Source organism: Entamoeba dispar, genomic scaffold (assembly GCF_000209125.1).
Source record: "Entamoeba dispar SAW760 scf_1105229461979 genomic scaffold, whole genome shotgun sequence".
In the NCBI taxonomy this organism is placed as follows: Eukaryota; Evosea; order Mastigamoebida; family Endamoebidae; genus Entamoeba; species Entamoeba dispar.
In genome coordinates this window covers 1-22684 of record NW_001854963.1, presented here as the reverse complement: position 1 = coordinate 22684, position 22684 = coordinate 1, and the positions used below count along the sequence as shown (strand labels likewise).

The 22684-nt window shown below is 24.7% G+C and overlaps 12 protein-coding genes across 12 annotated transcripts, besides 35 other annotated features; 5 read left to right on the top strand and 7 right to left on the bottom strand.

The window, feature by feature from the left end:
- Nucleotides 1-116: part of a sequence feature (AT_rich) that runs on past the window's edge.
- Nucleotides 117-168: 52 nt separating this feature from the next.
- Nucleotides 169-218: a microsatellite.
- A 143-nt stretch (nucleotides 219-361) lies between these two features.
- On the top strand, nucleotides 362-1291 carry EDI_103840 (uncharacterized protein; the record flags this gene model as incomplete). Its single annotated transcript, XM_001739103.1, has 1 exon — nucleotides 362-1291. The coding sequence occupies one exon, from the start codon at nucleotides 362-364 to the stop codon at nucleotides 1289-1291; it is 930 nt and encodes a 309-aa protein (XP_001739155.1).
- Nucleotides 1292-1524: 233 nt separating this feature from the next.
- Nucleotides 1525-1587: a microsatellite.
- A 990-nt stretch (nucleotides 1588-2577) lies between these two features.
- Nucleotides 2578-2612: a sequence feature (AT_rich).
- Nucleotides 2613-2698: 86 nt separating this feature from the next.
- Nucleotides 2699-2808: a sequence feature (AT_rich).
- A 1119-nt stretch (nucleotides 2809-3927) lies between these two features.
- EDI_103830 (uncharacterized protein) lies at nucleotides 3928-6678 on the bottom strand (the record flags this gene model as incomplete). Its single annotated transcript, XM_001739102.1, has 1 exon — nucleotides 3928-6678. The coding sequence occupies one exon, from the start codon at nucleotides 6676-6678 to the stop codon at nucleotides 3928-3930; it is 2751 nt and encodes a 916-aa protein (XP_001739154.1).
- Nucleotides 4218-4311: a microsatellite.
- Nucleotides 4522-4574: a sequence feature (AT_rich).
- Nucleotides 5014-5041: a sequence feature (AT_rich).
- Nucleotides 5399-5612: a sequence feature (AT_rich).
- Nucleotides 5680-5720: a sequence feature (AT_rich).
- Nucleotides 6097-6122: a sequence feature (AT_rich).
- Nucleotides 6453-6508: a sequence feature (AT_rich).
- Nucleotides 6625-6653: a sequence feature (AT_rich).
- Nucleotides 6664-6750: a microsatellite.
- Nucleotides 6751-6809: a sequence feature (AT_rich).
- Nucleotides 6810-6860: 51 nt separating this feature from the next.
- On the bottom strand, nucleotides 6861-9089 carry EDI_103820 (uncharacterized protein; the record flags this gene model as incomplete). Its single annotated transcript, XM_001739101.1, has 1 exon — nucleotides 6861-9089. One exon carries the CDS (start codon nucleotides 9087-9089, stop codon nucleotides 6861-6863), a length of 2229 nt encoding a protein of 742 aa, XP_001739153.1.
- Nucleotides 7041-7063: a sequence feature (AT_rich).
- Nucleotides 9090-9321: 232 nt separating the features above from the next.
- Nucleotides 9322-9364: a microsatellite.
- A 76-nt stretch (nucleotides 9365-9440) lies between these two features.
- Nucleotides 9441-9495: a sequence feature (AT_rich).
- Nucleotides 9496-9609: 114 nt separating this feature from the next.
- On the top strand, nucleotides 9610-10251 carry EDI_103810 (uncharacterized protein; the record flags this gene model as incomplete). Its single annotated transcript, XM_001739100.1, has 1 exon — nucleotides 9610-10251. The coding sequence occupies one exon, from the start codon at nucleotides 9610-9612 to the stop codon at nucleotides 10249-10251; it is 642 nt and encodes a 213-aa protein (XP_001739152.1).
- Nucleotides 10252-10330: 79 nt separating this feature from the next.
- Nucleotides 10331-10356: a sequence feature (AT_rich).
- Nucleotides 10357-10575: 219 nt separating this feature from the next.
- Nucleotides 10576-10642: a sequence feature (AT_rich).
- A 21-nt stretch (nucleotides 10643-10663) lies between these two features.
- Nucleotides 10664-10702: a sequence feature (AT_rich).
- Nucleotides 10703-10980: 278 nt separating this feature from the next.
- Nucleotides 10981-11886, top strand: EDI_103800 (uncharacterized protein; the record flags this gene model as incomplete). Its single annotated transcript, XM_001739099.1, has 1 exon — nucleotides 10981-11886. The coding sequence occupies one exon, from the start codon at nucleotides 10981-10983 to the stop codon at nucleotides 11884-11886; it is 906 nt and encodes a 301-aa protein (XP_001739151.1).
- Nucleotides 11200-11332: a microsatellite.
- Nucleotides 11887-11988: 102 nt separating the features above from the next.
- On the bottom strand, nucleotides 11989-12388 carry EDI_103790 (vesicle transport V-snare protein vti1a, putative; the record flags this gene model as incomplete). Its single annotated transcript, XM_001739098.1, has 2 exons — nucleotides 11989-12150; nucleotides 12233-12388. The coding sequence occupies 2 exons, from the start codon at nucleotides 12386-12388 to the stop codon at nucleotides 11989-11991; spliced, it is 318 nt and encodes a 105-aa protein (XP_001739150.1).
- Nucleotides 12388-12509: a microsatellite.
- An 81-nt stretch (nucleotides 12510-12590) lies between these two features.
- On the top strand, nucleotides 12591-13523 carry EDI_103780 (COP9 signalosome complex subunit, putative; the record flags this gene model as incomplete). Its single annotated transcript, XM_001739097.1, has 1 exon — nucleotides 12591-13523. The coding sequence occupies one exon, from the start codon at nucleotides 12591-12593 to the stop codon at nucleotides 13521-13523; it is 933 nt and encodes a 310-aa protein (XP_001739149.1).
- Nucleotides 12923-12945: a sequence feature (AT_rich).
- A 60-nt stretch (nucleotides 13524-13583) lies between the features above and the next one.
- EDI_103770 (uncharacterized protein) lies at nucleotides 13584-14336 on the bottom strand (the record flags this gene model as incomplete). The annotated part of the gene is made up of 1 exon (XM_001739096.1): nucleotides 13584-14336. One exon carries the CDS (start codon nucleotides 14334-14336, stop codon nucleotides 13584-13586), a length of 753 nt encoding a protein of 250 aa, XP_001739148.1.
- A 22-nt stretch (nucleotides 14337-14358) lies between these two features.
- Nucleotides 14359-14420: a microsatellite.
- A 112-nt stretch (nucleotides 14421-14532) lies between these two features.
- Nucleotides 14533-14563: a sequence feature (AT_rich).
- A 45-nt stretch (nucleotides 14564-14608) lies between these two features.
- Nucleotides 14609-14654: a sequence feature (AT_rich).
- Nucleotides 14655-14778: 124 nt separating this feature from the next.
- Nucleotides 14779-14801: a sequence feature (AT_rich).
- Nucleotides 14802-14904: 103 nt separating this feature from the next.
- Nucleotides 14905-14957: a sequence feature (AT_rich).
- A 66-nt stretch (nucleotides 14958-15023) lies between these two features.
- Nucleotides 15024-17351, top strand: EDI_103760 (E3 ubiquitin protein ligase BRE1, putative; the record flags this gene model as incomplete). The annotated part of the gene is made up of 1 exon (XM_001739095.1): nucleotides 15024-17351. The coding sequence occupies one exon, from the start codon at nucleotides 15024-15026 to the stop codon at nucleotides 17349-17351; it is 2328 nt and encodes a 775-aa protein (XP_001739147.1).
- Nucleotides 15860-16030: a microsatellite.
- A 133-nt stretch (nucleotides 17352-17484) lies between the features above and the next one.
- EDI_103750 (uncharacterized protein) lies at nucleotides 17485-18576 on the bottom strand (the record flags this gene model as incomplete). The annotated part of the gene is made up of 1 exon (XM_001739094.1): nucleotides 17485-18576. One exon carries the CDS (start codon nucleotides 18574-18576, stop codon nucleotides 17485-17487), a length of 1092 nt encoding a protein of 363 aa, XP_001739146.1.
- Nucleotides 18577-18592: 16 nt separating this feature from the next.
- Nucleotides 18593-18770: a microsatellite.
- Nucleotides 18771-18773: 3 nt separating this feature from the next.
- Nucleotides 18774-18828: a sequence feature (AT_rich).
- A 668-nt stretch (nucleotides 18829-19496) lies between these two features.
- Nucleotides 19497-19528: a sequence feature (AT_rich).
- A 285-nt stretch (nucleotides 19529-19813) lies between these two features.
- Nucleotides 19814-20028: a sequence feature (AT_rich).
- Nucleotides 20018-20497, bottom strand: EDI_103740 (uncharacterized protein; the record flags this gene model as incomplete). The annotated part of the gene is made up of 1 exon (XM_001739093.1): nucleotides 20018-20497. The coding sequence occupies one exon, from the start codon at nucleotides 20495-20497 to the stop codon at nucleotides 20018-20020; it is 480 nt and encodes a 159-aa protein (XP_001739145.1).
- A 59-nt stretch (nucleotides 20498-20556) lies between these two features.
- Nucleotides 20557-20586: a sequence feature (AT_rich).
- A 5-nt stretch (nucleotides 20587-20591) lies between these two features.
- On the bottom strand, nucleotides 20592-21879 carry EDI_103730 (uncharacterized protein; the record flags this gene model as incomplete). Its single annotated transcript, XM_001739092.1, has 3 exons — nucleotides 20592-21440; nucleotides 21493-21690; nucleotides 21742-21879. The coding sequence occupies 3 exons, from the start codon at nucleotides 21877-21879 to the stop codon at nucleotides 20592-20594; spliced, it is 1185 nt and encodes a 394-aa protein (XP_001739144.1).
- Nucleotides 21880-22684: the final 805 nt, after the last annotated feature.

Below are 22684 nucleotides of genomic sequence, written 5' to 3'. Positions count from 1 at the left end.
ATTTTATCATATTTTTATCTCTTTTTATTTTACTTTTTTTTCAATAATCTAAAAATAAATAATATTATTCCAAATATTATTTTAAATAATATTTTTATTATTATAATTAAATTATTCTGAACAACAAAACAAACCAACAAAAAATATTAAAACATCTCTTTAATTTACAAAAAAAAAACAAAAAAAATAAAATAAAATTATTAAAAAATATTAAAAAATTATTTTTAAGTTCTTCTTTTCAATGCAATACCCATACGGTTCTCAATCAGGTTATCCTTATAATTATCCTCAACAACCAAACACCTATCCATACATTCAACAACAAAATACAAACCAACCAAATCCTTACAGAAACCAACAAATGACTTCTTCAACACTTAATCCACCAGGAACTTATTTAACATCACCTTATTCAAACACTTATTCCTCTGCTCAACAACGACCAAATCAACCAACGTACCAACCACCAACTATGCCAAATATTTCACAACAATCTTCATTTGGAATAAAGTCAACATCACCTTATTCAGCACAACAATCAACATACACAGCACCACAAAACCCTAGCTATCAACCACAACAAAACTACCAAGGTGTTTATTCAACACCTCAACAATATCCTTCTCTTCAGAAAGAACAAATTCTTAACCAAATAGAAGTAAATATCTTTGATCTTCATCCCCCTTCAGTTCCTGCTTGGGAATTATCAGAACAACGACTTCCTCAACCACCATCATTTGAGCTTCAGAAGAAGTGGTATTTCCCAATCATTCAATCCATTAAACCACAACAATTTTCACAAATTATTGCTTGGTTTAATCAAGTGGATAAAGACCATAGTGGTACATTAGAGATTGACGAAATTAGTACAGGAAGTTATCCTGGATGTATTCGTTTATCTCCACAAACAGCACTTAGATTTATGAGGATTTTCGATACCTCTAGAACTGGTCATTTGAACATTTATGAGTTCATTGCAATTTATCGTTATCTAGAAATTTGTTATGCTTTATTCAATGCATACAATGGAAGTGGTTCAGAAATTATTAAATCACGACTTACTGGTCTTGGTTTTATTGGAGCCACTCAATGCACTGTTGATATATTGTCTAAAATCTTTTCATATAACAACACAATGGACTTAAATAATTGGGTTGCTTGTGCTGCTTTTGTCCTTCAATCAAGAGCAATCTATCAAGACCTCCTTGACCAAGGACTAATGCAAAGAACCCAAAACCCTCAAGATGCAACAAAAATTTTAGATTCAATTACTCTTCTCATCGACAAATAATCCTTTTTCATTACTTTGGCTTTTAATTTATTGTTTAGTGTCTGTTTTCTCCCTAACTCATCAATACTTCTTTCCAACATAACAACACTAAAAAATCAATTCTTATAAGTTTGTTAATGAAATTGCACTTCAATTTCATTATTTTTCTTTAATTCTATACTCTTTGTAATTTTTATTCTTCTAAGTTAATTTTTTAAAACATTAACCAGACTTCATAACTCAAAATAATCGAATTACTTTTTGTTTTATTTCATTGGTTTACTCTTATTCTTTTAATTGTTCTTACTCTTATTTTTTGATAGCCTCTTTATTAACAGTATCAATTAATTTGAGTCCAATAGTAATTTCTCAAATTCAGAGTACAGACTCTAATAAAAATGAGAAGTGTAGAGATTGTGTAGAGAGTTGTGTTTTCTAAATACCTTTTCAGAAAATATGAACATTTTATGATGTAAGTTTTATGGTAACTTAGTTATTAGACATTTATTGTGTTTAATACTGGTTCAATAGATAGAATAAATAATTTCTATTTGTTAATAGCCTTAATTTTCAAATATTTGAACAAAAATAACAACACAGTGAGTTTCATAAAAACACTTCCTCAGTAAAAACAAACGAGGTACATAACTTTATCACAAAATAGTAAAATGAAAAAAAAACTAATTATTATACATCAAAATAGAATGTACTAAATACTTATAACTTTAAATAAATAACAAATATAATCAAATTAGTTGGTATTTCTATTAGAGTGTCAAAACAACTTATTTATTAATTCAAATGATTTCATTCAATCAAATATATTCTTTAAACTATTCTAATTATCAATTATTGTATATTGTTTTTTTTATTGTATGTTTGTTATTGGATAGAGTTTTATACCATCTAAAAGTATTATAACTAAAATTAGTTGATATCAATAATACGATTAAATTAGTTTCATTTAATTTAACCATTTTATTTTATTCATAATTTGTTTGTAATTGGACAGTTGATTTTTGTTAGTAAAGTTATGATAAGGAATAAATTTAATGAACTTGACTCAAAAGTATATACTTGTAGTTGATAAATATTAAATAAACAATTATTCTTCTAAATTTGTTATGTAAATAGTCAATTCTTTTTACATCTATTTAAATTAAACACTTAACTTTTCTGTATTATTTGTTTTTTTTCTCATAAAACAATTGAACGGTATTTCAAAAATATGTAAATCAATAACTTCTATTATTTTAGATTAATTATCAAAAATTAAATTGTTTCATAAAGAAGCAAACATTCTTCAGTTTTTTATTTCATATTTTAGTTATTTTTATATTAACCAGTTCATTAGTACTTATCTAAATAGATTTATTGAGTAAATAGTTTAATAATGGTCAAAAAGTAATTTAGATTTTAACTTATTCCTAATATTTAATATTTATTGATTTTAGATTATTTAATGATATAAATAATGAAGATAAGCAATTATTGATTCATCTTTTTATAATTAATAATTAATTTATTTCAATATATTACATTCTTTTCTGTTTCTCTTATAAGATTCATCAATAACTCAATTCACAATAAAGTCTTGAATTGAATATCCATTATTTTAGAATTATCACATACAAACCAATAGAAAATTTTCTTCTTTTATTATTTCATTCTACATGAAGACATTCTTTAAATATGAAAATACCATAGATTTACCCATTGTAATAAACTGCTAGAAAACTATTAATTTTAAGATTGAAGATATGCTTATATTCTTTCTATTTTTCTTTTAATCTCCTGTTTATGTACCAACTAATACTCTTCATCCTTTGTTTTATAGACTAGTTATACGATTTGTATGATTAAGGTATTTTAATTTATTGTTTTTTTACTAAGTACACTAAACACATAATGTAAACCATATTAATAAGATACAAAACAATTAAAATTACTTCTTCGAGTAAATAGTATTGTAATTTTCTTCAAAAAATAAAAAAGGTTTAATAAAAGCAAATGGTTAAGAGATAGAAATGAACAAGTATCAAGATAAAATATTTATTATAATCATAATGCTCTAAAACACTAAATTTGGACATTAAAACATATCATTGATAATACTTTGGTTGATAGAAACTATGTTATTTAATCAATGAATGAATAATTGTAAGAAAAACATTCTATTAATTAGAAGTGTTTAGTTAATCTATAATAATTGTAGGAATCATACTTTGTATTAAATCTGTTATTCTCTTTACTTTAAAACTTATTGAATATTATAAGAATAGATGATTCTAATTTACTATTAAGAACATATGAATCTTTTTTTCTTTCTTTTAATAACTTTTCCATTATACTCAATCTGAATAACTTAAAGTTTAATGTATTAATCTTTAAAGTTATGTCTTTATTAATTGTTTTAAATAGATGAAATTGTGTTATTAGTAAAAGAACAAAAAGAAAGAATAACTAAGTAGTGTAAGAAGAGACAAATCAATAACATAAATGTATTTAGTTATTATCTAATAGAATACAATGAAAGAAGAAAATAAAAATAAAGAATGATTGATAAATAAATACTCATATTATGATTGATAATTTTTTATTTTAGATAACAAAAACATAAGTAAGAGAGAGAAGAAAAAGAATAATTAATTCAATGATTATTGAGGTAAAATAATTTTAACTTTTTTCTTTTGTGGTTTTGGTATTGGAGTTATTTCTTCTTTTGGTTTATTTTCTTTTTCTTCATCTAGATTGAGAGTTTTAGATTTTCCATCTGAAGTAACAACAATAATTCGTTTTCCAGTCTCTTTCTGGAAATTACGAGGATCTAATGCCATAACAACTTGAGTTTCATTAGAAATAGCACCATCAGGTGCCATTTCTGTCATTTCTTTAATGTTTTGAGTTACTTCATCAATAAATTCCGATTCATCAACTTCTTTAGTCATTCTTTGTATTTTCTCTTGTTCTTTCTTCTTTTCTATTTCTTTTTTAATTCTAATTTCTTCAAGTTCTTTCTTTTTTGCCTCTTCTGATCTTTTAAGTTCATCAATTCTTGAAGAAAATTCAGCATCAAGTTGACATTGGATATTTTTATAAGCTCTATCAATAATAATTTTAATTTGTTCTAGAGTATAATTCTTTTGACTAATTTCTCTAAAAACTTTCTTTAATTCAGTTGTTCCAAGAGTTCCTCTCATTCTAGGGAAATTAATCTTTTTTAAAACCTCATTTAAATCAGTTTCCAAATCTTTAATATTTTTATTATTCATTGAAATTTGAATATTTATAATCATTTTTAATACCCAAAGAGGTTTCTTAGAATACATTTTATCTATACAAATTGAAAATATTTTAATTAATAAACGAGCACCAAAATTACCAGAATATAAAGAAGTAACTTTTCTAGATAAATGACCATCATTTTCTGGATAATACTTAGATAATTTATGAATAATATCAACAATTTTAAATATTAAAGTATCACTAATACCATTTAAATTATATAAATGAGCTAATGCAGCAACATAAACAATTCTATGTTGTTTACTCATTACTCCTTGATGTTCAAATCCAAATGTAGTACAATAAATTAATTGATCAATAACAGAAACTAATATTTTTGGATGCCATTGTGAAATTTGAATAGCCATAATAACAACATCTTTTTCATTTATAAATGCACCATTAATTAATGAATCCATTAAATGTTTTATAATTAATTCACATATTTCTGGATCTTCATAATTAAATTTTCTTAATAAAATAATTCTTTGTTGTAATGTAAGTTCAGAAGGATGACTAAATAAATGTTGTAAAAATAATTCTTGAGGAGGAATATATTCATCTTCTTCTGCTTGAATATTTTGAGTTGAATCAAGTAAACGTTTAATTTTCATAAATAATCTCATACATTCATTTTTTTCTTTTTTAATTGTTGTTCTTGATAATTGTTGAAATATTTTTATATTAGATAATTGTTCTGATTCTTCAAATAAATTAACATAATGTCTACAACAAAAATCCATAGAATTGTAAATAAGACGTAATTTATTAATTGATGAAAGTGGACAATCTGTAGAAAATAAATAATCATAAGCTTCCATTAAATAAGTTTTATCTAAAGAGAATTTAAAAAATTCAGATAATATAATAATACAATTTGAAATATAACCAAAATTAATAGAATTTTCAAATAATTTTAATATAATAGATGCAATATTTTCTTTTGTTTGTAATTGAATTAAATAAAAATATTTACTATATAATGAAATATTATATTTACTAGTAATTTTAGAAATTAATTGATGTAAAAATGTTTTAATAGTAATTGTTTTAAAAACAAAATGTTTATAAGTAGTTAAAAAATCTCTTACAGCAGAATTAACTTGTTTTTCATCTTCTATTTGTTTTAAAAATTCAATATATTTTTTAAATTTAATTTTTATATCAATATGAGTTTTTAAAGGTTGTTGTTTAATATCAGAAAATGATGGAAATACAGTATAAAAATCTCTTGTTTCATTATCATCATATAAATTACATAAATTTTTTGATTGAATTTCTTCTTTAGATTCAGTATAATTCATATTATATCCCATTTGAAGAAATAATATATTAATAAGTTCTTGATTTTCTTGAATTCCTCCAATACTACAATATTTATCAACTCTTTTTTTATATTCAGTAAATAAATCAGTAAATTTATCTCTTTTTCCAATTAATATACAAATTTTTTCTTTAATTATTTGATCTTCACATAAAATTTGATTTAATGATTCTTGAAGATTTGGAGATGAAAAATGAATTGTTGTAAATACTGAACCTATTAAATTTAATAAATAAATTATTTCTGGAATATACATTTTAGTTGTAATAGTTATTTCTTCTTTAGATTGACTTTGTAAATAAAATGTTAATCCTTCAATAAATTGTTGTTTTAAAATATGTCCTTTAATAGGTAATGAAACAAGAAATAATTCAACAATAAATATATAATATCCAAATGATTTTTTTATTATATTAGAATTTTGTAAAAGTATTTCATTTAATTCTTTACAAAAATCATTTTCATAATATTGTGAAAATAAACAACATAATTCTACATAATTTATTATTAAATGTCCATCTTCAAATGAATTTTGCATCATATTTGAAATATATTCTTGTAAATATCTTTTACAATTATATTTACTAATTTCTTGTTTTAATATTTCAATATTTTTTGAATTAATATTTCTCATTTGTAATGATATTTTTTGACATATACTTAAATTTGAACTTCCTGTAATTATTTTTTTAATATATGTTTTATCATATTCTTGTCTAATATTTTCACTTCTCAATTCTGCAAGTTTATTAAATAAATTTTTATCATTTATTTGATCAATCCATTTATTATGTTCCATCTTAAATTATTTCTTTATTTATTTCTAAGTTCTATTTTCTTTTTTCTTTTTTTTTTACTACTTTATTTTATTAAAAAAAAAAATTATTATTATTATTGTATTTTAATATTCTTAAAATTTAAATATAAATTGAAAATCTCTTTCATTTATGAAATTTTTCCTCTTCTTTTAAATTCAAAAAATTATTGTTTAATTGCTTTTTGAATCTTTTCAATAATTTCTTTTGTTTTTCCATTTTTAACAAATCCTTTCATTTCTTCAAGACTTGTTCCTAATTTTTCATTAATTAATTCCTTATTTTCTGATGAACGATTACATGCTGCTGCAATGAAATTAACTACTTTTTCAAGAACAATATCATCATTTTTATATAAATTAATTATTTGTTGTGTTGTTTCAAATGCTAAATTTTTATCTAATTCTTTTTTAATTTCTTCATCAATTGATGCATTTCCTAATGCACTATATCCTGAAAGAACAATTGATTTTGTTGGTTTAAATGAATTAATTGATTTAACAATAACATTAACAATTTCTTTTGTTCTTAATGCTTCTCTTGTTTCTTTATTTGAACATAAATTAATAAGTGCATTTAATCCAAATATAACAGCTTTTTCTGTTTTTTTATTTTTAATAATAGTAAGAATATCTTGAACAAATGGAAGTAATTCATCATGAATACTTTGATCTTTAGCACAATTAGCAATTAATCCACAGAAATTTTCTGAACATACTGAAATATTAATTGTTTGTACTGCACTTGATAATAAATGTGATTCAATAATTTTCTTTATTACTTCTGGTTCTGAACTTAATGCAAATAATATATTTAATGCTTTTGTTTGAGTTACTTCTGAAACATGGAAATATTTTGCTAATACAGTAATAATATTATTTTCAATTAATTCTTTCTTTAATCCTTCCATTGTTGCTAATCCTGAAAGTGCAGTAATTGCTTTTTCTTTAATAATTGGTTTTTTAAATTTATCTAAATCTTCAATAATATGTTTACACCAATCTTTATCAATATATTCTTCAACATTATCACTTGATGAAATATTAATAACACAAATTAATGCTAATCTAATTAATTCTTCATCTTTATTATCATCTAATACATGATCAATTTCTTTTGCTCCTCCTTCTTTTAATATTTCTATAGCTAATTCATCTGCTTGTGACATATTAGTAATTGCACTTAAACATGATTTAACAACTTCTTCTTCCTCTCTATTTTTTTTAAATCCTTCAATTAAATTCTTTGTAATACCTTGTTCTAAAATTAATTTTCTTCCTTCTTCAAAATCACTAATATTTTGTAAAAATCCACATCCTCTTGAAATAATTTTATCTTCATCTTCATTTTGATCCATTGCTTTTTTTACTTCATTAATAATTTTTTGATTTTCTGCCATATCTTCTGCAACTTCTTCACTTGTTGAAAGATTCATATAATATCCTAATGCTAATCTTGCTGCTTCTTTACATTTATTAGTATATTCACTAACTATTTCACTACATTTTTGATGAACTTCAACTTCTTTAGAATCAGTTTGTGAGAAATTAAAAAATATTCCAAGCATTGGAATTATAATTTCTTCAGTTGAATATTTCTTTCCAATTGAAATAAATTTTGAACTATTTTCAATTATTTTTTCTAAAACTCCTTCATCTTCATTTGATAATGCTCTAATCCCACTCATAATACGTGCAACAACTGTTAATTTATTTTTTTGTTTCTCTAATAATTTAAATAATGCTTCAATTCCTCCTGCTTCATTAAATTGAATTTGTGTTTCTTTCTCTCCTGCTGCATTACAAAGAAATCCTCCAATTAATCTTGCTAATGTTTCATCTTCTTCTCCAATTTTAATTACTTTAACTATTTTTTTCATTATATCACTTTTTTCTATTAAATGAACAAATTTATCATCTTCTGCAAGTGTTAATAATGCTCCAACTGCAGATGTTAATGTAAAAATATTAGTATTATCTAATGTTTTACTTAATCCATCTATTGTTATTTTAGTTATTAATTCATTTTTATTTTCATTATCAGCCATACCCCAAATAGACCCTGAAAGTGCTCCTGAAATTTCTCCATTATCACTATATTTAATTAATTGGTTTGAAACAATAACTCCAAGTCCTGCTTTAATAGCTGCTTCTTGTGCAATATGACAATTAGTTAATAATGCTCTTAAAAATCTTCCTGAAGAATGAACAACTTCTGATTCTTCTGATTGAATATTTTTTATTAGTGTTTGACAAATATTTTCTTCAATACACTTTGTTTTTCTATTTTGTCCTTTTTCTTTATCTTGTATTTTTGAAATTAACTCTTCATATATTTCAATAATTTGTTTATTATCATTTTCATTAATCAATTTTTGACATGCTTTTCTTACCATATTTATTCTACCTTGACTATTTTATTTTAAAAGTTCTCAAGTTTCAACTCTTTTTGTATCATTCTTTTTGTTAGTTGAATTCTTTTGGAATATACGTCCATTTTCTCAAAAAAACAACCAAAATTATTCTTTTGATATTCTTTCTATTTCCACGTGGCTACAAATCTTAAAGTTTTTCCTTTTATCTATTCATCTCAAAACTTTTATTGATCTTTAAATTCTTATTTTAATCTTTTTTTTTTCCTTCTATTTTGTTTTTCTTTTTTTTTGTTTTTCAAATAAAAAAATAAATCACCAAGAACAAATTAATGGATATTACCCGAAAGATTTGGTTAATTATAAGTAAAGAAGAATAATATTATTAAATAATAATAAAACAATGAATTATAGATAAATAAAAAATAAAGTGTTTTTCTTAAAAAAGGGAATGAGATTAGCTTTATTAAATGGATTAAGGAACAAGTAGATAAATTTGTTTTATCAAAAAAGAAAATTAAGAAAATAGAACTAAAAACAATCAATGAACGTTTTATTCTTCTTGGCTCTTGTCTTTATTGTTAATGCAGATAACCAACCAAATGAAATGAAAGAATATCTTTCTGGAGAATGGAAGTTTTACCAAGTTGAAACAACAATTTCTGATGATTCTGATAATTCTGAAGATAATGAAATTGAATTTGAAGAACGAGAGCCATTAATTGCAATGAATATTACAGCTAGAACTGATCTTACTGATATGCTTGATATTATTATTGATGATGATAATGAGAAATATTATCAATTATCTATTTATGATGGAAGTACTATTGAAATCCAAATGATAGGTGATGATGTTCAAGAAGATAAACTTCTTATTACTATGAATTTCCATAATGTTTCAGATATGTATATTGCAGAAGGTACATTCAGAAATATTTCATATACTGCTTATATTCCAAGAACTGATGCTCTTGTTGCTTCAATTACTACATACCAAAAAGATGATGATGGAAAAGTTATTGTTACTAGATATATTGGTGAAAAAACATTTGTTGACAAACGTACTTTCTTCCAAAAATATCAAATGTTTATTATGATGGGTCTTATGATGCTCTTCCAAATGTTCATGGGACAACCAGGTGCTCAAGCCCCTGCCCAAGCACAACAACAAGCTGCTCATTAAATTGATTTTTTTTTTGAACTAGAAAAGTGTTGAGTATATGTTTACTTATTATTTTATTCTATTAAAACACTTTCATTTCATAAATTTATTTAATTTAAATAATTACAAACTAGAAACAAATTATTAATACTAAATATTTTGAATGGTAATATTGTCATAATATTAATTATCATTTTATAAACTAGACATTAATGAGTTAAGATAAAAATTGTGTATTATCTTTTATTTTCTATAATTCTTTTTCTTGTGTTGAAAATCAATTCAAAGTAAATAAACTTAAAAGGATTTTTAGTAAGTTTCTATATACAAAATAATGTTATAGAGTTTAATTACTTTTATTAAATTTTAGAATTCAAAAAAATGAATAAATAAACAATTTGTATAATAATTACTCAAAAACAGTATCTCTTCGATTAAATTATATAATAAAGTTTAATCAAAAATTAATTTTGATGAGATAGAATGAATTCAAAGATGGTATTCTAAAAAGATTGAAAATTAAGTCTAAATGGACTTTTTCTAAACTTATTTTATGATGTTTTATACTTTTTGAGAATTTTAATTAAGGTCTAATGAATAAGTATTTTACAATTGGATATGATAAATGAGCTGTGTATGAGATAATTATCCACAATAAAATGAAACACTAAACCAACAAAAATAAAAAACCAAAGTTTTTGAGCTATAAAGAAATACAATCTCAATTTCTTTTATTTCCAAAAATATTCAATGGAAGAGGTGTTTAAAAGTAATGGAAATGGAACAGACACTGAAAATGATTCTGAAATGCCACCTCTGGATGATCTTCAATTATTAGATCCCCGTGTTTATTCAGAAGAGTTTGAAATACCTGAAGATAGACAAATTGACCTTTGGCCTAATTTTCAATTCTTTTTAAACGAACAAGCAAAAGAAAAATATGGAGATGCAATTAATTCATTAATGATTGAAGAAGATGAAGAAGAAAATGAAAATGAAGAGGTTGATCTTGAAAAGGATGAATCAGAAGATGAAAGAATAGATGAAAAGGCAGATAGTGGAATTGTAGATGAAGAAACAATTGAAAAAGCAAAGAAAGAAGCACAACAACGTGAATTGTTAAGAGAAAATCAATACTCTTCTGTTTTAGGAAGAATTCAACAACGTTTATTTGTTGGGAAATCAAAAAAAGGATTTGGCTATATCACAGATGACCCATTCATTGATGACACTGGAACCGATCCTGTTCCACATTACAAAGCTAATCAACCATTTAAATGTGTTCCAGTCAAAAATTTGACTGAAGAAGAACTTAAAAAGGAAGAAGAAAAGAAAGAAAAAAGAAGGATTCAAGCCCGACAATACCGAGAGGAAAAGAAAAGGAAAGAAGATGCAATTTCTAATGCTAGTCAAACCATCGGTGGTAGTATTTCTAAGTTATCTGTAAAAGGTAGTAATGTCGCACAACCAACAATATATCTCAACACTACAACTTCCTCTGTACCAATTAACATTACTAACTCTCAAAGCTATGAAGAATCAAACATTAAAAAACCAGCTCTTCCAACATCAGTAGAAACAAGTCATAGGAATTCTCAACTTAAATCAAAAGTGATAAATGAAAAATCACATGTAATTCATTTGGATGACCAATAAAAAGAGTAATACAAAAATTAATTATGTCTTTGATTTATGGATAAAATTGATTTTGTTTAGACCTGAGAAATATAACAATTAATTTAAAAAACACATAGCCATTTAAATAAGAGGTAAAATCCACTTAATAAAGATTACTAAGAGAATAGCAATAATTAGTAAAGCAATTATTCCAATTTGAACAAATTTGTCTGTGATTAATCTGAAAGTCATTCTCTTTAATTTGCTATCTGCAATAGTTACGTTTGAATCAATGTCATCCAACTAACTGATAAACATTTTTTCCTTTTGAAGTATGTAAATAATGTGTTAAATAACATTATTTTCATAAAAATAATTAACAAACTTTGTTATTCACTCCTCTTAATTGTTCCCCTTGTTGGACAAGCATTTGATGAGTTTCAGCTCCAATTTGTTCATTCTCTCTTCCAATGACAAGTGCCTCACTCAACATATCGTTTTGTTGTTGTAAAAGGGATTGTGCTTGATTGTACTCTTCCATTTCTTTCAATTTTCTAGTTTCTTCTGATTTTTAAGATTTCAATTTCGTTTTTATCCTTCCTTTTTGAATTTTTTTATTGTTATCTTTTTATTTTTAGTTCATCATGATCTTATTATTATTTACGTCATATATAACAAATTACAATATGTGTTAAACCTCAATCTTAATAAAAGAGAAAAATGAACTTGAACTCATAAAGATAATGACAACACCAGAAGTTGTATTGCATCCTCTTGCATTGATTTCTATCACCCAAAGTGCTACACATAAAACAATTAATTGTGGAACAAACAAACCTGAAAGAAGTGTAGGGATATTACTTGGAATTGAAAATGAAGAAGAAGTTATTGTACGAACATCATTTGAAATTCCAGAGAGTCAATTACTAACTAAAATGAGTGAAGGTGTTAAATTAAATTCAGAAGTAAATAAAGAATACAAAATAGTTGGATGGTATGCTGGAATGGCTAATGGAGAGCCACTAACTAGTGATATTGAATTACATAGTCAAATTGTTGGTGAAAATAAGAACGGATTATTTTTAATATTAAATATAAGTAAATGTTATCAAAAAGAAACAGATAAAATTCCAATCACATTTTGTGTATTAAGAAATGAATTATTTGTACCATGTAACTATCGTATTGCATCTGTTGATGTTGAACGTATTGGTATTAATGAGATCATTAATTCAGGAAGTTCAGTAGAAACTGATAAAAAAGAAAAAGAAGGAATAAGTCATGCTATAGAAACATTAAAAAAGAAAGTTGACATTCTAGTTAAATATTTAAAAGGAGTTGAAAATGGAATTATTCAAGCAGATGATCATATCCTTGCTAAAATTGCACAAATTTGTTCTTCTATTCCAGTCAGTGATAATTCAGTATTCAGAGAAGAATTTAATCAAGAAAGTAATGATGCCAATTTGACTGTACTTATGATGCAACTCATTCATACTGCTACTGTTATTTCAAATAATATAGTAAATTATCAGGAATTAAAACTTCGTTATAATAAAAAGTTAGCTAAAGAAGAAGAAGAGAGAAAAAAAGCTGAACAGAGAATAGGTTTTGATATAAGAAGAGGTGGAGTAATGATGGGTGATCTAGAAGGAGAATATGATAGCGATGATTAAATAAACGTTTTTTTTAATTCAAAGACTTCAATTCATTATTTTTTGATTGTTAGAGAATGATTACTCATTTCTGTGAAGAATCTTTTTCATTGTTGCAAACACAACTAATCCAACAAATATTAATCCTGATACTATTACTACTATTAATGCTGAAACTAATTGACCTGCTTTTAATTTATCTTCTTCTAATTTTAATACACATTCTTCTTCTTCTAATTGATAATTTTCATATGAATTACAAATACATTCTTCTCCATTAAATATTTCTCCTTCTGAACAAATAGTAGTGTTGATGTAATATCTGTTATGTTTTCTATCACATCCTACTTCAGATATTATGTTGTATTTTGTGTATGTTTCACATTCTTTATCTTTATTAATTTTATGTGCAAATCCAACATATGTGTTAGTGTTATTTATAAGAAGTGTTGATAGAACTGTTCCTTCAGTTTCATTTGCAACACAATAATTCTTAAATACAGTTACTGTATATCCTGTTATTCTTTCTAATTTAAAATCAGCAGTACATTCAGATGATGGGATATGAATGTATTGAAGGGAGTTGTTAAATGAATCAGTGATTTGATTTAAATCAATTGTTTTGTGTTTGTTTTCTATTTGGATAGTGCATAATTTATCGGCATAAGTGGCAATGGATAATACTAATGCTGGTTCATTAAACAAATATTCATAATAATTTCCATCATAGTAAGTGCATTTGTTGATCGGGAAATAAGTGAACGAATGGAAATCATCAACAACATAATATTTGTCAGCAAACACACAAAGAAACAATAATAGGGATAATATCATCTGTTGATTTGATGAATAATAATTTATATTATTTCTTTTTATTCTTTTTATTCTATTTCCCTTTCTTCTTTTTTATTTAATTTTTATTATCCATTTCTTGTTTTATATATCGAAATTCTATGTGTATTCTAAGACTGAATTATTTCAAGAAATAAAGGAAAGGTAATTTTGAACTGCGTTGATAGAAACAAAGGTGTAAAAAATTAATATAAAAATTCATATAATTTGGAGTAATTTGGTTTAAATTAAACATACTTTTGATTCTAAAAACCATAAAAAAATAATAATTAAAATAAGACAAAATATATTTTATTTTAAGAAACCAGTTTCAGATGTAATTGAATTTATTTTGTTCAAAGTTATGTAACCACACTATTTCTCTAACTTCAAATTGGTTGTTCTTCTTAAAATCTAATTTTAATTGATGAGTGAATAAAAAGACATTAATAAAAATAATAAAAAAAAGGAAATAAGGAACAATAAAGTTTGTTATTTTTCAAAGTAACTCAAGTAACGTTTTTATATACTAAAAAAATCGGAAAAGAATTACAATAAAAATAGAATGCCGAATAAATTTAAAGTTAAAAATTATGATTTCTATTTATAAACTTTAAAATTATTGTGTGTAAAAAAAAAGAATCAAGTAAAAAAATTTTTTTTAGTTGAAGACTGAAAATAATAAAATACATGACTAGTTGGACTGAAATACAAAAAGAGGCTATTGAAAAATGGGTTGAGTCAGTGATGGAGAAAAGGGTTCTTCTTAATGAAGTCAATGGAATTATTATAATTCAATTTTTAGAGAAACTATCGTCTGTAAAATACAAAACTACAAGAAACAAAGTTGTCAAAACACCATTTGATCAAATGGAGATTGCTGAAAAAGCACTGGAATTTGGGAAAAGTTTAGGTTTAAAATATCACTCAGTTGAAGCTATTCATATTGTCAGTCACAACGAAAAGATGTTGCTATCTCTTTTTATTTCTGTTGCAACAAAATTTGTACCTTTAGGAATACTTCACATGAGAAGTGTTAATGATTGGGTTAAAGAAATGACTCAGTTACCCATTCAAAACTTCAAATCAGATTGGGAAGATGGGTACGCTATAAAATTTATTTTTGCTGATGACCATCCATTTGAGTTATTTTCTCAGTTTGGAATTACTCAAGTAATTCAAGAAAAGAATTTAGGAAAAGATGAAATTACGATGAAGCTTCAAATTGCTTTGATTTATTATAAAAAAGAAGAAATAGAAAAGTACAGATTTAATAAACTTGACATTAATAAAGTAATGACAGAGAAGTTTGAAGAACGTAAAACCAAATTACGTTCTGAAGGTATTTTTGATGATAGCCATTGGGTTCCAATCAAGGTAAATACAGAAATTAAAACAAGTGCTACTACCCCTATATTACCAAATGATGAAAAAAATAATAATATACTTGAAGTTAAGGAAATAGAAAGTAAAACTTCTGTGGATGAATCTTTTTCTGATGAAAGCATTGAAAATTCAGTTGAATTAGAAAAACGACAAACAGAAGAATTACAAGTTGTAGAAGAACAAAAAGATATAAAAGAATTATATAAAATAAATAAAGAAGAAGAAAACAACCAAATTGAAGGAGTTATAGAAAAAGATTATAAGACAGAAGAAGATAAAACTAAAGAAGAAAAGGAGAACCAAAAAGGAAATGTTGATATAGTTAATGAAGAAAAAATTCAGTTGAAAGAAGAAGAAGATAGTATTAATAGTATTAGTGAAGAAGAGTTAGAAAAAACACAACCAATCTCTTCTTTTGTTAATACTTCACCAAATGAAAGTCAATCAGAAAAAGAAGGGTCACCAATTAAAACACAAATATCGACAAATGATAATAATAGCCAAGAAGAAATTATAAATAAGTCAGGTGAAGAAGAGCTCTTAGATAATAATAGTTTAACAAAAAGCGAATCAGAAAATAAAGAAAGGAAAGACAATGAAATTGAAGATCAAGAAAATGAATTAGAAATTATACAAAAAGGTCCTATAGAAAATTTAAAGGAAGCTATTGAACGAAAAGAATTAATTAACAATAACACAATACCAAAAGTTCAAGAAGATAATAAACAAGAAGATGTTCAAAATGAAGTTATTGTTGAAAAAGTACAAAAAGAAACAATTAAAAGTAATGAAGACGTAAAAAGTGAAACATTAAATAGTAATTTTTCTGAGTTATTGGTTGAAAGAAAAGAAGAAAGTAATACAGAAACTCCTACTTCTAAGAAAGTTATTATTGATGGTAGGTTAAGGGACTCAACAAAAAAACCAGTTTGTTGTGAAGAAGAAAAACCATCAATTAACAATAAAAAAGAAGAAGAAAGTTTAGGAGAAGAACTACCAAATGACCCAATAGAAACAGAAAAACCTTTTAATAAATCAGAAACTGACTATCAAACAAGGACATTTGAAGAACAAAGTGAAGAAGAAATAAGTAATGAAAATAAGGTAATAGAAGAATATAAAGATACATTTAAGAATTGGACTGGGATGACTCATCACTCAATTTTGTATGATAGTTCGAAAGATGAACTTACTGCTATGTCATTCAATAATAAAGTAGAAGAAAAAAGTAATGTAATGATATTAGTTATTACAAAAGAAGGATATTCATTTGGTTGTTTCAATAAAAAACAAATTCCTAAAGCACCTAAGAAAGGATATAAGTATATTAAAAATGATAAAGATTTCTTTGTGTTTTCATTACGTTCAAAAGAATTAACACAACCAGTGATGATTCAAAGGAAGAAAAAAGGAAAATCATTATGTATATGGAATTCAAGTTGTAGAGTTTATACATTTACTGTAAAAAGATTTATGAGAATAACAAAAAAAACAGAAAAATCTCATTTTATTAGTAATTTATTTACAAAAGAATATAAAGACACTACAAAAAAAGGAACAAAGTTATTTACTGGAGAAAATGAGTTTAGTGTAGATAAAGTATTAGCTATACAATGGTCTCTCAATAATTAATTTGTTTTTTTATTGTTGCCTATTATCAATGAACAACGATAAAAAATAAACTAACCGTTAAACAATAAACTTAAATCAAAACAATGACAAAAGGGGTTTTAGGATATAAAGTGGAAGTGATAAGTTTAACCAATTACATTAACTCAGTTCTTCTACTATCGATAGAAATTTCTCTAGGAGTTTGTTTTTGTATTTGGAAATCTAATCCATATTGTTGGGGCTGACGAACAGAGGGATCTTGCGATGGTAAATTAACTTTTTTAAATTTAGGTATGTTAATATTAGTTGGTGCGAAATAAAACAAAGGGAGATTTCCCGTCATATTTCCTGTAAGTTGAAGTAATTTATTAACGTTAGAATTAAATTCATTAATAAAACCACCAAAATCAGATCTTTTTTGTAATACTATATTAGTAATACCTTCTAAACATCGTTCATTATCAGAGATAAGTTGTTCACAAATTTGGTCATCTTGTGTATATCCTCTATCACGTGTTTGATACATAATTGGTGGTACTCTCCCTAATGAAGAAGATGAATAAGTACCTTGAGAATATACTGGAGGTCTTGCATATTGTGAAGGACCACATTGTGTAATTATATTATTTGGGAATTGAACACGAAGTTGTGGGGCAACCGGAACTTGAGGTTGTAAAACAGGAGGTGGATTAGATACTAAAGGAGTTGGAGGAGCATTAGAAGATATTGACATTGAATTAACATCTCTTTCTCTTCCATTAATTGTTGAAGAACCAACAGAAGAAACTTGATTTGAATTACTTGAAACTGAGAGGTCTTCATCATCACGTTTTATACGTAAAGGAGTTCTTCTTTCACGTTTAGGTTCTTCTTCACGATCAGTAGGAGTAGCACGAGGAGATTTAATAGAATGAGAAGGAGATACTTCAACCCTTTGTTGACCGAAAGAAGAATGAAGAAAACTCTCCCAACTAATATCTTGTTTTTCTTTTGCTTTCATATATTTTACACGTAATGAAACATCTCTTAATCGTTTATTAGGTAAATTTGTCATTAATAATGTGAGTCGTTTAAATTCAGCATTTTGTGAAGCAGGATATCGTTTCATATTATCTTCTAATATCATTTGTTCTTCAGGTGACCATGAAGGAATTGATTTAATATATTCTGCAATATTTGGTGTAGGTGAATCGTCTTGAGATGGTGATGATCGTGGTCTAGGAATAATACTGTGAGGGTTCGACATTATTTACAAATCCTGTTTTTTAGTTATTCTTTTTTATTTATAGTTACTCCATTTTTTCTATATTTTCCCATATTTTTATTCTTTTTGGTCCTATTATTTTTTTACTTTTATTGCTTCTTTTGTTATTTTTGAGTTCTCATCCTTTACTATTATTTTTTATTCCTAGCTTTTTACCTATTTTTTTGGGTTTTTATAACTTTATAAATCTATTCTATTTATTATAATTTTTTTTATTATATAAAAACTATAAATCTTTGATTTTTGTCTTTTGTCACTTTTTAGTTGGTTAATAATACTTCTTGTTATTTTTGATTCAAAAACTATTTTCTTCTTGTTTGTCAATAAAAGATTAAGTGAAGAAAAAGATATTGAATTTGGTATAACTTAAAATAAAAATGGTTAACAAAAAATCGAAATAGAGAACAGATATATCTTCAAGACTAAGGGTTTTGACTTATTCTTAAGAAAAATAATTTAGTTGGTTTTGTTTTGGAATGGTTCATAAACACTCCTTTTAACTAAACTTTTTAATGAAAGGGCTTTTATCAATAAGTTAGTGGACTAATAGAACGAACTTTGTTCATGTCTTAAAGTGATAAAAGTTGTTTTAACTCCAAACAGAATTAAGTTTTGTTCTTTATAATAACTGGTATTTTCATCTTTATAACTTAAAAATTAATTGAATTTAAAATTTCAAAGATGATAGAGGTAATAATTATATACAAAACTTCTCTCGAATTAAAAATATAGGAATTCCCTTTTGAATTATAAAACATTTTATAACAAAGATAAAATATTACAAAATAAAGATAGTTTCTTAAAAGAGAAGAAAAATTATAATAAGAATTTAGCATTATTTGAAGAATTCAATATAATTTGTATCTATCAATAACCAGAAATATTATTTTAATTGTGTCTAGTTATTATTAAATAAAAAGAAAATAATTTAATACTAATTGAATTAGAAACTTGTCATTACTTTTTCATCAAGGACTTTATTTTTATTTTAATTATGACAATCATTTTATAAGAACCTTTCTTAATAAAATTGATTATTTCATTAGATTTATTTTGTATTATACTAAAATTAGAGAGATTGAAAATTATTATATTTGAGTTTTAACTTATAACCTTTCTTTATTCTTCAGTTAGTTTAATTTTATTAACATAATTTTTGTCTAATTGACAAAAGAAGATTATTTACATTAATTAGTTTATTGTTTATTAGATTAAGAAGAATAAAAACATTTTTTTGTTTTATTTAAAATGAAGTTATACTATTAATAAATTATTATTTGAAAATTATTTATTTAATAAGAAAAGATTATATTTAATTTTTTTTTATTTTAACAAATTTGAATAATTTTGTGTTATTTGATAATTTCATTTTTTGTTATATTTCTAAAACAAATTATTTCAATAAAAAGAATTTAAGTATAATTTATTTATTAACCTTTCCTGAAAATGAGTTAATAACTAATTTGTACACGCTCATTTTTTCTACTGCAGAACCAACCATTTTCATTCCTTTTTCTTTATACTCAGATGAGTATTTGTCAATAATTAATTCTATCCCTTTTATTTTTTCTTCTTGGCTTAAATCAAAACAAATAGTTCCAAAACACATTACGCTCTCATAATGATCAGTGAATTGTTCTGGAACTATACAAGTCTTACCAACAACAGTGAAAGAAACTTTAGGGTTTTTCTTTAAAATCTTAATTTTTTTTCCATTTCCTCCATGAAAATAAAGATTTTGGATACCGTCAAATGCATAGTTAATTGGTACACCATAACCACTATTACTTTCCTCATCAACCATTGCCATAAATCCATACTCTCCATTTTTAATAATTTCAATAGCTCTAGTTTCTTCAATTTCAGAATTTTTACGAGTTATACATGAAGTAGTGTAGTTCATTGTATTTACAGTTCATAAAAAAATTGATTCTATTATGAAACAAAAACTGACTGGTAAAGAAAAATTAGAAATAAAAAATTATTTAATAAGTTGACTATCTTGGAGAATGATTAGGATTAGAACGATCTAATTTATAATTTCTACTTCTTGAATTAGACCGATTGTTGTATGACCTACTTCTTCTTGAACTAAATGATTTTCTTTTCGAGCTGTAAGATCTCTTTCTAGACCTCGGTCTCCTTCTTCCTGGAGAGTCGTGATTGAATGAATTCCTATACAAAGGAGTAGGAGAACGACTTCGTGATCGGTCTCTTGAAAAAGAACGATAATTTTTATTAATAGGAGATCTATATGAATTTCTATATTCAGGAAGTGGTGGAGATGATCTTCTTGTAGGTGATTGGTAAGGTGACCTGAAAGAGTTACTATTTCTTGAAGACGGGCTTCTTGAATAACTTCTTGAACTTCTTTTGAGATGAAGATAGTACGTAACTCCATACACTACAAATTTAGATGGAATATCATTTTTATTCATTGTAACAAATCCAGAGCCAAAAGAAAAAGTGTCGTATGGCATCCAATCCTCATTTTGAAATCTGATTATTGCTTTAGAATGTGTTGGATCACAAATATTATCTGTGTAATTTGAGTTGTATCGTTGTCTAAGCCAATTAATTATATAATTAGTATCTTGGTTAGTATCAGCAACAATGCTAATTTTGTCTTCATTAACTGAAGCTGCACAGGAATCAAAATTACTTTCAATCTCATTAACTAGTAATTCTCTATTCTCATTTGGTAGAGGGATAAATAAAATTTGATTGGTTAAGAATGAAATATAACCATCTCTTTCTGGCTGTTCAAGTAATGACTGCCACATATTAAGGAATTTAACATGAATTCTCTTTGACTCCCAAAGAACAAATAGTTGATGTGCTGCATCCTATTTATTAATTCCATTATACTAACTTATGAAAATGTGTAACAAAACAAACAATGTCTTCTCGTGTAAGTTCATAATTATTTCTACAAAGTGCTGTCATTGTAGCACGTGACATGCAATAAAAAGAATATTGTAATTCTTTTTTACGAATAAAACGAATAAGAGCATCAATTAAATGAATCTTTGTTATGAATAGTTTTTGAGAAGTACTTCTTAAAAAGTAATCAAACGCCCTCATTACTTGAACAGGCTACAAATTGTAAATGTATTGAGAAAAATATGATTAAATTATTTGACAAACATCGTCCTTGGTTTTTTCAACTAAATATAAAATTAACTCAATGTTATATGATGTTGACTGTTCTTGTATTCTACTAAACATTTTTTCTAACTGACACAATTCATTACTCTTTCCATTGTTGGGTTTGTATTGACTCATTTAAACAATAACAAATAAATAGTTCAATTATTTTTTGTTTTTTGTTTTTTATTAGAACGTTTAAAATGAATTGGTTATCTTCTATTTTTTAATGAATTTTCTATTATTTCTTCTTACTGGTTTGCAATAATAAAGACATCACAAAATCTTTTCTCTTGGAAACAAACTCTGTTTATTTATTAATTCTCTTTTTTCTTGCAAAGTATAGAATTAGAAGAATTTTTTGATAATAAGACCTCCTAAACAAAAACTGTAAATGACATAATTCTATTACAAAGGAGTTTATAAGTGCTCAACAAAGTATTAATTGAGTAATTGATTATGTTTATTTTTCAATTTTTCAGTGAAACTCAATTTAAAACTCATTAATAAAACAAGTCAGAAACGATTATTTTTGTCATCTTTATTGCATATATTTCCAATAAAATTACTAGATAAGTATATTAAAACAGAATGAGTCAATCTGAACTAATATGAAAAAATTAGTCTATGAAAAATACTAAAACAAACACAATAAAATAACAAATGATATACTTAATAAGAAATAATAACCATTTTATTAGTACTGTTTTGCAATAAACTATTTTAATATATCAATTTTAGAGTGTCAGTTAGTAACGTAATATCAAAACAAAATCGAATTGGTAAAATAATAAATTTCTAACTTGTAATGAACCTAAAAAGAAAAGTTAAATTGAATTTTATTAAAATTAAAAGTACTTTTTATAACGGTATCAAATAGAATTTTTTAAACAAGTAATAATTAGTTGAGGACATGAACAATATAGGACATTAAATCAATAAG